Genomic DNA, 12,200 nt, shown 5'->3' with positions numbered 1-12,200 from the left:
CACATTCTGATGTTTTATTGGGGAGAGACAGATGGATTATTGGGCACAGATAGTTTGTAGCTGGCACAATGCTGGCAGCTAAATGTCACAATAAGGGGGGCACCGACGGACATGTGCCTCCCACACTGCAAGCACCTCCATGGCACTGTGGGGTCAGCCGATGGCCTGAGTGGCGGACAGCTACACATCAGAATAGTTGGTACAATGGGGACATTTACTTGTCACAATGGGACCAACACAATGCTGGTAACTAAATGGAACAGTGAGGGCTGTTTGATGGTATACTGTGGTGATCAGAAGGCACAGCAAGGACTACTCTAAGGAACAGGTAAGTTATATGGTACAGTAACAGCTTGACAGGGCCTTGAGGGGCAGATCCCTGTTACAGTTCAGTCAGGGAGATGTCGGGGAGGCCGCCATATGTCCGATGTGATGTCACAGAGGGAGGCAGTTGGATGTCATAGTGTTGGTTGCTGTAGAAACAGAAGATTAGACGCAGCCATGACACACTGCGAGCACCTCCATGGCACAGTGCGGGGCAGGCAGGTGGCTCCTGAGGGCAGGAGGGTGGCCTAAGTGGGGGGCAGCTACACATCAAAGCCGATGTCATAGGAGGCCTAGAAAGATGCCACCGTGGGGGGCCGTGCAAAGGGAAGGAGCTGGCTAGCAGAGCGGTGGGTAAGAAGATGGCCCGGGGGGTGCAGCTAGATGGCACAGGGTGGGATAGCTAATAGACACTGTGGGGGCCATTAACTGGCACAAAGATGGAATCTAGATTAATATTTGGGGGTGCTGTGAGAGGGCCTTGTGGGGGCCTGTACACGGCACTGTTGGGGCAGGCAAAGAAAACAAACGGGAGAGCCTGGTGGGGGGCAGTTAGATGGTACATTGGTGGTCACTCGATGGCATGAGGGGGCAGAGAAGTATTGGGGAGGCCGCCATATGTCAGATGTGATGTCATAGAGGGCGGCAATTGGATGTCATAGTGTTGGTTGCTGTAGAAACGGAAGATTGGACGCAGCCACGACACACTGGGTGCACCTCCCTGGCACAGTGGGGGGCAGATGGGTGGTCCCTGAGGGCAGCCGGTGGCCTAAGTGGGGGACAGCTACACATCAGAGACGATGTCATAGGAGGCCCAGAAAGATGCCTCCGTGGGGGGCCGTGCAAAGGGAAGGAGCTGGATAGCAGAGCGGTGGGTAAGAAGATGGCCCGGGGGGTGCAGCTAGATGGCAGAGCAGGGACAGCTGCATTCTATAGTAGGTGGCAGCCAGATGGTAAATGTCTTCCAAAGTGTGTGATAACTATTCATGAGAGTAGTTGTTAAGTCGCACCTAAATTGCAGTTATGTGGCATGATATGGGGCAGATGGATGGCATTGTGGTAGATTCTGTTATGTCAATGACTCAGACACCAGCTGTGTTACTATTGGCCAAGTCACTTTAACCTTGCAGGACGCATAAAGATTATAAGCCTTACAAACATCTACTAACAAAAATTTTAATGTGAAATCTATTTTTGACGGTTTGTTAAATTCAAATTTATAATATCAATTCTTTCCATAGTCATAATTTATCTGAAGTTGTCAGGGTGCTTTTAAATAATATTACATATATTATGTGTTTTTGGAGCTAGGTCTTTGCTTAAAGTTCTGTGTTTAAATTGTCACTTAATTTAGTTTTAATTGTGTTTGGCCTCAATATTCTCATTTCTACATGAAGTATTACTGTGGCTACACAACACAACATAAATGGGCTAGTGGTGATTGAACATAAGAAAATAGAGTTTCTTATAATTTAACAGACTGTTTATTGAAAGAATTCATGTTGCTTATCTCTTTAAATCATTTGTTACTATGAAAGACAATGTTCTGTAACCATCCTGGAGTTCTGATTTTTATAATCTAATTTTGAAACATGTTTTTAGTTTCTAGGGACTCAATCTTATTGAAAGTTCATAATGTCCCAGTAATTGTGACAGGACCTTATGTTTTCTTATGATTTCAAGCCTACATGCAGTCGGTTAATCTTAGGAGGAGGGACACAGCTTAGTTACTGAAGTTTCTAGCTTGCTTAGATTTCATTGCAAAGTATGACATATTTTGAATAGAATTTTTCTTATCATTTCTTTTGTTAGTATTGTCTAAACAGTATGATGAATTTTGTTCATTATTTGACCTGATTATTTATTAAAGCTAATAGAGATATTAGATCTGAAAATACTGGTTCATTTTCTTAGTCTCAAAATTTTTTAAAGCTTTTTAAAATATTAACATTTTAAAAAGTTTTGAGTTTAATTTTTTTTTCCTCTTGTCAACAAATTCCTATATTATATCAGGTATAGAAAGAGATCTCTTTTCAAGTATATAGTCATATTTCCATGTTGATTTTTTTTCCCAACAATTTTACAGACATCCCACGGTGGAGAGGGAAACTGGATGACTTCAGAGGAGCCAGTAGCCGACTATAGCTACTATCAGCATGATGAAAGCTATTGTGGACCAAGAAGTGAAGCCACTTTGTATGGCCATAGCAGCTATATTAAAAGTGCCAAGACTGTAGGTATGGCTGCCAGCAAAGGGGACCTGACAGGAATGGGTGAGTAGTTCTTGTAAAACTAGGCTTTTGGGCCAAGGGCAGGAGTATATTCTTAATGCTAACTCATGTGATCTTATTCTTTAGGCTCTGAGACTTCCCTGGAGCCTGGCATAACTGGTGTAGATTCCATGCCACTCATACACTCTTTCCACCATGTCCAACCTACTGTCTATCAGCAGTCAGGTACTGAGGTTGGCAGTACCCAGAATACAGTAAACATTAGCCAGGTGAGATGGTATCAAGGGAAGGTGATCTCTAGAGGCCTTTCTTTTGAAGGAATAAAAGTACACAGTGCTTTCCTTATCTTTCAATCTCTAGGCCCAGTCATACACAATTGTGTCTCCTGCTATTTTGAAGGCAGAGCTTCTGAGCTCAGCTCCAATTAATTCTGCATCATCAGCTACTGCCAGTCCCTCTGTTCAGGATTCCTATGGCCAATACCGTGAGTTTCATGTGGGAGTGTAGTTTATTTAAACAACTATTTATCAAGCATTTTATTACCTAGAGTATATTATTATTCCTTATATCTTCACTTAAGCATTTAAGATCTTAGGTTCTATTGGGAAAAGGATCTTGGAACTTTTACTTTTCCTTCTTTTTCTTTAGCTGTCCCTGATGTTTCTACCTACCAATATGATGAGACTTCAGGCTACTATTATGATCCTCAGACTGGACTCTACTATGATGCCAACTCTCAGGTGGGGACTTAGCTTAACCCTAATACTTTATCTTGTTACATTGTTTTAGCTAGGAAACTTAGTTTGAATTCAGATTTTTTTTTCCATATCTAGTATTATTATAATGCTCAATCTCAGCATTATCTATACTGGGATGGAGAAAGGCGCACCTATGTACCTGCTCTAGAGCAAGTAGCTGATGGGCACAAAGATACAGGGATCAGTTTGAAAGAAACTAAGGAGAAGAAGGAGAAGCACAAGACCAAGACAGCACAACAGGTGAATTCTCTCGTTTAACATTTTGAGAATAGATTTACATTACTCTGTGTAAATGAATGAAAAAAAATGAAAACAGGAATGAATCATCAGAAGAACTAATGAATAAATGAATGTACATTGATTGGATGGATATTTCTAATAGTTGAAAGTATCTGTGAGAGGCAGTATGATATAATGACTAGAGAACCATTAATAATCAAATAGGTATTCCGGTCTAAATCATTGGAGCCATACAGTTTCTATGTTTTAACAACTTATCATCCCTCTAACTCCGTAATCCTTTCAGATTGCAAAGGATATGGAACGCTGGGCCCGCAGCCTCAACAAGCAGAAGGAAAACTTCAAAAATAGCTTCCAGCCTGTGAGTGCCCTACGGGAGGATGAGCGGCGTGAATCCGCTACTGCTGATGCTGGTTATGCTATCCTTGAGAAGAAGGTACTTTTAGCTATCTATTCTTTGTTTAACTTTCTTGTTATTGCGATTATTCTTCCTTTTTATTTTATTTTTGCCCAAGAATAAACCGTCTCCCTTATTTATTTAGGGTACACTTGCTGAGAGACAGCATGCCACTGTGGAGCTCCCAAAACTTACCAGTGATGAGCGCCTGGTGAGTTCATGAATTTTTAGGGCTCAAAGAAAATTTTCTTTCTTGATGCTCAGTTATTGATGTTACTCATAATCTATAGAGTCCACCCCGGGGACTAGTGGCTGCATATAGTGGAGAAAGCGACAGTGAGGAGGAGATTGAGAGGAGTACTGAAAGGGAGGAGAGGCTCACAGACTGGCAGAAGCTAGCTTGCCTTCTTTGCCGACGCCAATTCCCTAGTAAGGAGGCTCTGATTCGCCACCAGCAACTTTCTGGATTACACAAGGTATAGAAGATGAGGAATCTAAGATAAATGGGGGTAGCTAGATTTGAGGGGAAATCTGTATTATGAACCTCATACTATCATATTTCTCTTCCCTTAGCAAAACTTAGAGATTCATCGGCGTGCCCACCTGTCTGAAAATGAACTAGAGGCACTGGAGAAGAATGATATGGAGGTCAGACTATTTCTGTCATAATATATATTTTTTAATGTTTATTTCCTCTCTTTGTTCTCATGTTCTCTGATAACTTTTTCTCTTCTATCAAAAGATGAAATATCGGGACCGAGCAGCAGAACGTCGTGAAAAGTATGGCATTCCTGAGCCTCCAGAACCCAAAAAGAAGAAATTTGGAACCATGGTTGCCACTTCTTTGTGAGTTCTGAATTTGGCATTGAGGGCTTGGATAAGGTGAATTCAAGTTCAGGAACTCACTTTTTTTTTTTTTTCTTTCCATTTCATGTTGTAGGGGCCTTGAACAATCAGCTCAAGATGGGCTGAGTAGCAACAGTATTGGTAGTCGCATGCTGCAAGCCATGGGATGGAAAGAAGGTAGTGGATTAGGCCGTAAGAAACAGGGCATCATCACCCCCATTGAGGTGAGACCTTTATCTTGTTTTTTTTGCTTCTTGGGCTCCTATCTATTCTTATTAGTAATTAGCTGCATTGAACTTGTTTTGGGGAATTATTCTTACTATTTTTTTTTCTTCTGTATCCTCAGGCCCAGACAAGGGTTAGGGGCTCTGGCCTTGGCTCTCGGGGCAGCTCTTACAGCATCACTTCATCTGAGTCATACAAGGGAACTCTGCACAAGACCATGCTGACCCGCTTCAGTGAGGCTGAGTGAGCCCCACCTGGCACCTCCCCACCCCCTTGTTCTCTTTTGGGACAATCATCTTGGTTTGGGGAGTAAATGGTGGAAAATCACAAAGGATTTTTTGGACTCTTCCTTTGTTCAAACACACACCCTCTCTACACACAGTTTACATGAAAGGAGGCTACCATTAGTTTGCATCTTTTGTTGGAAAATTATGACCTCCCATTTTCCCTGTGTGTCCTTTTAATTTTCTAATAAAACCACAAAAGTTATGAATGATCTCTGGGCTCCTAGGATTGGTTGAATCAGAAGAAGGCCTGAGATCTAGTATCATTTAAAGATCTAACAAAAGTACCAAATGGATAGAGTTCTGAAAATGCAATCAATGATTGCGTTCTGAAAGCTTCTTGGCTTTATTTCTTAAGTGTATTGCACTGAGATATTTCATTTAGGATTAGGTGTTACCATCATACCATTCATTGGAAAAGATTGTAATGTGGAAAAGTTTCACAAAGCTGTGCTGCAAGGTGATCATATCAGATAGCTGCCTCGATTTCAGATTGCCTTGTATTTATTTTCTGAAACTTTCACTTAAACCAATGTCAGTGGTCCCCTCTAGATATTCTCTTAATGTGAAACCTTGTGTCCATATATGTGGCTTTATTTCTAATTTGCCCGTTTTGCTCCATTTTTTTCTTATGTCTTTTTTTGCCCCTGAGACCACTGCCGACTCTTCTGCCAACAGAGATTCTTGTTGTTGTATTTTCATTGCTTAGAGCTTGCAGAATATTTTCTCATAAGCCATATTTTTCCCTGACTTATTAAGAACCATACTGTTACCAATTATTACCCTATATGACTTTTACATATTTAGCTGATATTTGGAAAAATCAAGAAAGTTCAAAGCAGGGCTTGATAACCCTTCTATTTCTCTAATTAGAATTCCAACTTATATTCCTTAAAAATTCAGACCAGGCAACATACAGGCCAGTACACTAAAAAGTTAGGAATGAACTTTAGAAATTTGAGTAAGGGGAGAAAAGGGAAAAAAATGGTATGAGGAACCTGGTATACAAAAAGTATAAAGATTAGGGTTAGAGTTAGAAACACAATTATAGTTCCCATTTCTACCCCAAGATTATGTATGAAATATTTATAGAAAAATTTGTTAAAATAAAAATCAATAATTTACTTTGTTCTTTGAACAACCCTTATAGTTAAGTATTTTTTCAGAAAATTTATATCTGCAGCTTCCCTTTTAAAATTTCTCTTTGTTTATGCAAGCTACAGTGATATATTGAAATAGAGGGAACATCACAATGCAGAATGGATCTTTAAAGATTCTCATTGATTAGCACACAGTTAAGATTAGAAGTTGATCTCTGGCAACTTATACTAATTTTCATCCTGCTATTACAGAATTAGAAATTGTCTCCTCCTGCAAAGATTTAAGATTTATCTCATTTTTACAGTCATGTTGATGTGGCTAATCAATTACTTTTACAAAGAGGTATTTAAAAGTTATGAAAATTAAATGATATAAATCTTAAACCTTTGTAGACCTCAAAACAGTATTTTTAAAAGTTAGCTGATTCTAAAGAGTTAGTAAATGAATAAATGGCCAAATTCTGCCCCACAGTGGCCACCAACTGGTTATATTTCTATTTTTTATGTATTTGGTAGTATTGTTTTGTAACTGGCTGCTAGACAAAAAGCCTCAAAATTGTGGATAAGATAGGGAAATGTATGGAAATTGTCCAGAATCTTATTTTACTTTTATGTATTTGTTATATTCCCATTGTTATATTCCTATTGATTCCCACATCTCTGATAGAATGTAAGTTTGACAATGTTTCATATATTTTGTGCCAATATATTTCCAATGCCAATACATTGCTAGTACATGGCATATAATAAAGGGGTATTTAATAAATATAATAAATAATTTTTTTCATTTATTTCAACAAATTGATCCCTGTTTTTCATGGTTTTACTGGTTATTGACTTTTTGCCTGCCTTTAGTTTTCTTTAAACTTTAAAATTTTCCTCATTTTGTGTGCTCTTTCAAAAATGAAAACTTGAACCTTCTTATCACCTTTAGAGATTTTTTTTTTGCTATAGAATCCATAGAAACCAAAAAATATAATGGTAGAAGACAAAACTTTTATGAACAGGGAAAACTGCTGATACCACATATACACATCTGCTTTTTTGTTGCAACACCACATATACACATCTGCTTTTTTGTTGCAACAACCTGATTAGCAAAGAGTCAACATGAGACATAAGTCTGATGGGTCACCTTTGATATTCCTTTCATTATATAATAAAGTTTGTTAGGATAATCAGGTTTTGTTTCTGGCTCAACTCGTTTAAATCAACCCCTTTCTATTTAGGTTTATTATCAATAAGAGTGGCAGTTAAGTACTAATAACAGAAAAATATGAATTCCCTTTAAAAAATGTTTTTAAGATGACATTTTTGTTCCCTCTATTTCCTAAGCTTGGTTAGGATATATTTGAGATGTGAATGTGAAAGAGACTTATGAAGCGCAAGTTATGCAGTGTCTGAGGTGGTTTCTCATGGGTGGTTCTCAACAACTTAGGCTTGACTTATTAGCTTATTAGAAAAATAAGCTTTAAGGAGGATTTGAAGTTGAGTATTCACAAAAATTTATACACATATCAACCTAAAAGTTCATTAACCTTAACACTGGACCTTTTAGTCTGATTTGCTTGTTTCCTTTCACATAATAGTGCCTGATTTAATGTCACCTTATTGGCAACTATCTCCCAAATTCAAAAAATTCATCAATTTTTGTCTTCCAGTTGAATTGAAATCTTTTTTAGGTGTGAAAAAGCCTTTTGAAAAACGAGTAATGTCTGCTTATTTAAAACAAAAACATCCAGTATTATAACATTTCAAAAATATTTTCCTTTAATTTGTAAATAGCAATCATATTTCAGGAATTTATGGGTAAGAATTTACTTGCTTTTGAAAAATTGAATTTGAAAAAAATTGAAATTGAAATTTCAAGTTATATAACAGTCTTAGTGTTAAGCCTTTTCTTTGCTAATTAATCTTAGATCAATATAATTAGAATACTCCTAGAAAGAAAACCCGAAACAATTAACTTTATTTGTCATAAAATACTTGCAGGATATTACATAATTTTTTTTTAGCAATCAGCGTTTTTTGTTTAAGATTTATCTTTGGTATCCTGCATATTTGTTACTCTTAGGAGCCCCTTTGATAGATGGAATATTTCTTTAACAATTACGATCAAATTATATAAACAATCTTAGTTTTAAACCTCCTTTTGCAAAATTAATCTTAGATCAACATAATTAAGTAATGTAGGATGCAACTAGAAAGAAAAAAAAAAACCAAAACGAACAATTAACTTTATTCGTCATAAAATACTTGCAGGATTACATAATTTTTTTCAGCAATCAGCAATTTTTTTTGAAAAAAGATTTATCTTTGGTATCCTGCATATTCGTTACCCTTAGGAGCCCCTTTGGTAGATGGAACATTGCTTGAAGAACAATTACAATTAGGGCAATGGTGATAAGAAGGGGTCCGGTGATGGGAAGATCTAGACATTGAAATAGCTGAGGCAGCAGCTATCATAGGCATTGAGAACCATGGGTTACAAAATGGCAGCAGACTAGCTAAATGAGCCTGCATAGCTGGCAAATCAGGATACATTGCTGGAAAAGTAGGAAGTCCCATCATAGGCCCAAAAGGACTGTTCTGAACAGGAGGTATAACCCTATAGAGAGAAGTGGCAGATGTAGTTGTAGTGGAATCTATATCATGAGTATTCACTTGAGTATGGGTGCTATGTTGGGGTAGATGAAAAGGAGTCAACTGGTTAAGCCTAGCATTTTGATCTGCAACAATATGTTCTGATGGTCTCACAGAAGCTGCTGGTGGGGTAGAAAAACCACTTCTGATTCGGGTAGTTGTACTAGTAAGTTTCTTAGTAGTGGCAAGCTTCCTCAGCATAGATTTTTGCACATTTGAATTTGTAGATGTAGAAAATACATTCTTCCCACTAGACTCAGCAACTAAGTCAGATTTCTGACTATCTAAATTACCCCCTACTTTAAGGCAACTCTTACTGAAATCTTGGTCTAATGAGAAAGGAACTGGAGATGCATTTTTAATGCCCACTCTTCTCTTCATCCTTACGAGAAGGTGAGGGTAGCCTCTTTTAAAATTAGGATTATGGTAGAACTGTAACTAAAAAGAAAGAAAAAAAAAAAGTTATTTCCACATTTACAAATCATATAGTGACTTAGCTTATAGCAAAAAATATCACTAGTCTTTTTTGTAAATAAAATTATCTTTAGAGTTTAAGGACAATTAAAAAAAATTCAAATTAAGATTACATTCACTCTGAAAGAAACTAAAGAATTACTACTACATGTTTATATGAATAGATAAAATGACAAAAATTGACAAATCATTGAGTTATTAAAGATACAATTAATATATAGGATACAAAACTTTTATTATGTTTTTAACTATACCTAATTTTCTGATTAATATGTTGTTATATAAAAGCACCTAATTCTAAAACAAAATTTAAGGATATTGAAATGACAGGTAGTTACAATTATTAATTATACTTAACAATAAAGAGAACTTCTAAAATGAGCATAATAAAAATCTTACTAGAAAAATTACTTAATTGTATAAATCTTTACATTTACAATTATAGAGAATTAAAATTATTTTTATTTACCTTGCTTAAAACAGATACTTCTTTTTCTTCTGCTAAAAAATCAGCAAGAGAAGCAGATCTTTGAAAATCCTGTCTCATTTTACTAAAGCCATAAAGATTAAGCTGTCGAATGAAGCTTTTCATACAATCTGTTTCAAATATTCTGAAAGGGCCCTTTCTTTCTAAAACTTCTTTTTTAAAGAGTTCTTCATCAATCACTACACAAGTCCCATCACTATCCCACCAAATTGACTTAAATTGTTCACTTTCTACTATTTTCCAAAGCTTTTTTGGAAAAGTGAGAGAGAGAAAATCATTATCTTCTACTGAGCCTACATCACACAATGTGAAGCGTGGTCTTTTTATCAAAGGTCTCTCAGTTAAAGCCTGAAAAGCATTTTCTTCAATCAGAGACCTCAAATCAGAATCACCAGCTGATGTCTGCTCACATACTGGAGTAGATGAAGAAAATATCGAACTAATGCACATTTCTGAGCCAATAGTTCCATCTTGAGGAGAGAGATCTTGAGTTTCTGATAAAGAAAGTGCCATTTCGAATCCTTCTATATTTTTCTGATTACTTTTCTCAGCCATTATTAGTAATCAGTGTTCATGTTTAACCACCTGCCACTTGGCATCAAGTAGATTCAACTGCCACTAACAGTGAACTTGGATAAAACAGTTCTAGAACAACATAATGGTGCTCTAGTTACATAGCTATGACATCACAAGATGATTGGTTTCCTAGCAAATGATCTAACAATAAACAGTCCAAATAAACTATCATATGAGAAATTTTCATTTAAGTTTTATTTTAAATACAAAACAAAATACACATATAAAGAAATTTTGTAAATGATTCAAAAGAGATAAGTTGAAATCTAATATCCCTCTACTAATATCTTATTTATTCTTTTAAAGAATATTTCAAATGTAAAATTTTCTTAATAAAGTCTGGTAAAATCTCACTAATAGAATATTATGTTCTTAGTATGAAAGGCAAAAAAGAAATTCAATGCTGCTTGGGAATAGAGGATGGTGTCCTGGATTTTGATTTCAGGTTAAAGCAGAGAGCAGTTTATAGCCATGGAGGGAACAAGAGGTTTTATCATGAGAGTATGTAGTTTGGATATCATTGTGCAGGGACATATTGCCCCCAGATAGTGCTGAGAAAATCAACATGAAAAACCTGAAGCCTGTAGTATCACTTTTATCTGCAGTCTTGATTATAACTTGATTATAATAAGAAAAGAAAAAAGAACCCACTAGTTAGCTATTACAGGGATGGAGAGGAGCTGTGTTCATACTTAGAAAATAAAATTTAAGAAGCCATTTCTATTTATGACAAAAAGATTGGATCATGATAGAAAATATAACAAGAGAAATGAGATGACTTAATCATAAAGGGACCCAAAAATATCAAATTCATGTTATTTGTGTTATCAAGAATGTTATCAATACTTGAATAATTTGAAAGTTTATGTATAGACTACTTGGGATTGAGATGAACATGAAAGAATAATTCTGAAAAATTAAACTTTTGGATAAGGAAGCTAAATTGGAAGTATGATGACTCTAAAAACAGTGAAAACAGGTGAGTGGAAGACTTGTGTAGTATCTTATTCTCATTAATATATGTGGATTTAAGAGGGAAGAATATATGTCTATAATTTATAAAAGTTCTAAATTTAGAAATAGGACAGTTTAAAGGAGGGATTTTTAGAAGAATATGTAGAATCAGATGTAGGAAGGTGGTAGAAGAGTTAAGGATGAGAGAAATTTGATAATTTGGAGAAATTGGTCAAATATAATCTGAAAAATCAGTAAGAATGAATTTTAGATATGACATAATTGGTAAGAAATAGGAATAAAACATTTTTTTTCACTACTACATACTATTTTTACAAGAGTTTACCAATATAACAATAATAGGGCATAAAAACGTAATTTTTCAGAGAAGCAGAAATACTAAATGTTAAAATACATCCTTTTCAGATTTTAATTTTAATTTTTTAAATAGAGAAAAAAGAAAGTTAAAGTTAAAGAAGTTAACTTTAAGGGATGAAGGGATTAGAGAACCAATTACAGAACCAATTAATATCACTAGACAATAGAAATTATGAGAGTATAACAAATACTATGGAATGTAGTAAAAAAAGTAAAACTGATTATCTTTATGTAATGATAACCTAAATTGGGAGAATTAAAAATAAAAAAAACTTGATAAATT

At 35.8% G+C, this 12,200-nt stretch overlaps 2 protein-coding genes across 2 annotated transcripts in view; one reads left to right on the top strand and one right to left on the bottom strand.

The window, feature by feature from the left end:
- Positions 1-5,352, top strand: part of LOC127542693 (RNA-binding protein 10-like) — a 37,024-nt gene extending 31,672 nt beyond the window's left edge. The window contains exons 12-23 of the mRNA XM_051968446.1: positions 2,411-2,597; positions 2,682-2,824; positions 2,916-3,039; positions 3,204-3,295; positions 3,389-3,553; positions 3,840-3,989; positions 4,096-4,161; positions 4,241-4,426; positions 4,524-4,598; positions 4,693-4,796; positions 4,891-5,020; positions 5,143-5,352. Of these exons, the coding sequence (XP_051824406.1) occupies positions 2,411-2,597; positions 2,682-2,824; positions 2,916-3,039; positions 3,204-3,295; positions 3,389-3,553; positions 3,840-3,989; positions 4,096-4,161; positions 4,241-4,426; positions 4,524-4,598; positions 4,693-4,796; positions 4,891-5,020; positions 5,143-5,268 (1,548 nt within the window). The 3' untranslated portion in view covers positions 5,269-5,352. The remainder of the gene's footprint in view (positions 1-2,410; positions 2,598-2,681; positions 2,825-2,915; positions 3,040-3,203; positions 3,296-3,388; positions 3,554-3,839; positions 3,990-4,095; positions 4,162-4,240; positions 4,427-4,523; positions 4,599-4,692; positions 4,797-4,890; positions 5,021-5,142) is intronic.
- Positions 5,353-8,647: 3,295 nt separating this feature from the next.
- On the bottom strand, positions 8,648-10,616 carry LOC127542704 (heat shock transcription factor, Y-linked-like). The gene is made up of 2 exons (XM_051968469.1): positions 9,992-10,616; positions 8,648-9,486 (listed from the first exon to the last, which is right to left on the bottom strand). Exons 1-2 carry the CDS (start codon positions 10,562-10,564, stop codon positions 8,716-8,718), a joined length of 1,344 nt encoding a protein of 447 aa, XP_051824429.1. The 5' UTR covers positions 10,565-10,616; the 3' UTR covers positions 8,648-8,715.
- Positions 10,617-12,200: the final 1,584 nt, after the last annotated feature.

The sequence above is a fragment of the Antechinus flavipes genome, chromosome X, assembly GCF_016432865.1.
Source record: "Antechinus flavipes isolate AdamAnt ecotype Samford, QLD, Australia chromosome X, AdamAnt_v2, whole genome shotgun sequence".
In the NCBI taxonomy this organism is placed as follows: Eukaryota; Metazoa; Chordata; class Mammalia; order Dasyuromorphia; family Dasyuridae; genus Antechinus; species Antechinus flavipes.
The sequence above is the reverse complement of the archived record's forward strand: the minus strand, read 5'-3'. Positions and strand labels throughout refer to the sequence as shown.

Bases quoted from the DNA above. Each gene is read 5' to 3' on its own strand.
- LOC127542704 (XM_051968469.1), bottom strand. From the start codon at position 10,564: ATGGCTGAGAAAAGTAATCAGAAAAATATAGAAGGATTCGAAATGGCA. The intron at 9,487-9,991 runs GTAAATAAAAAT...CTTTCTTTTTAG, and splicing joins AAGTATCTGTTTTAAGCAAG to TTACAGTTCTACCATAATCC.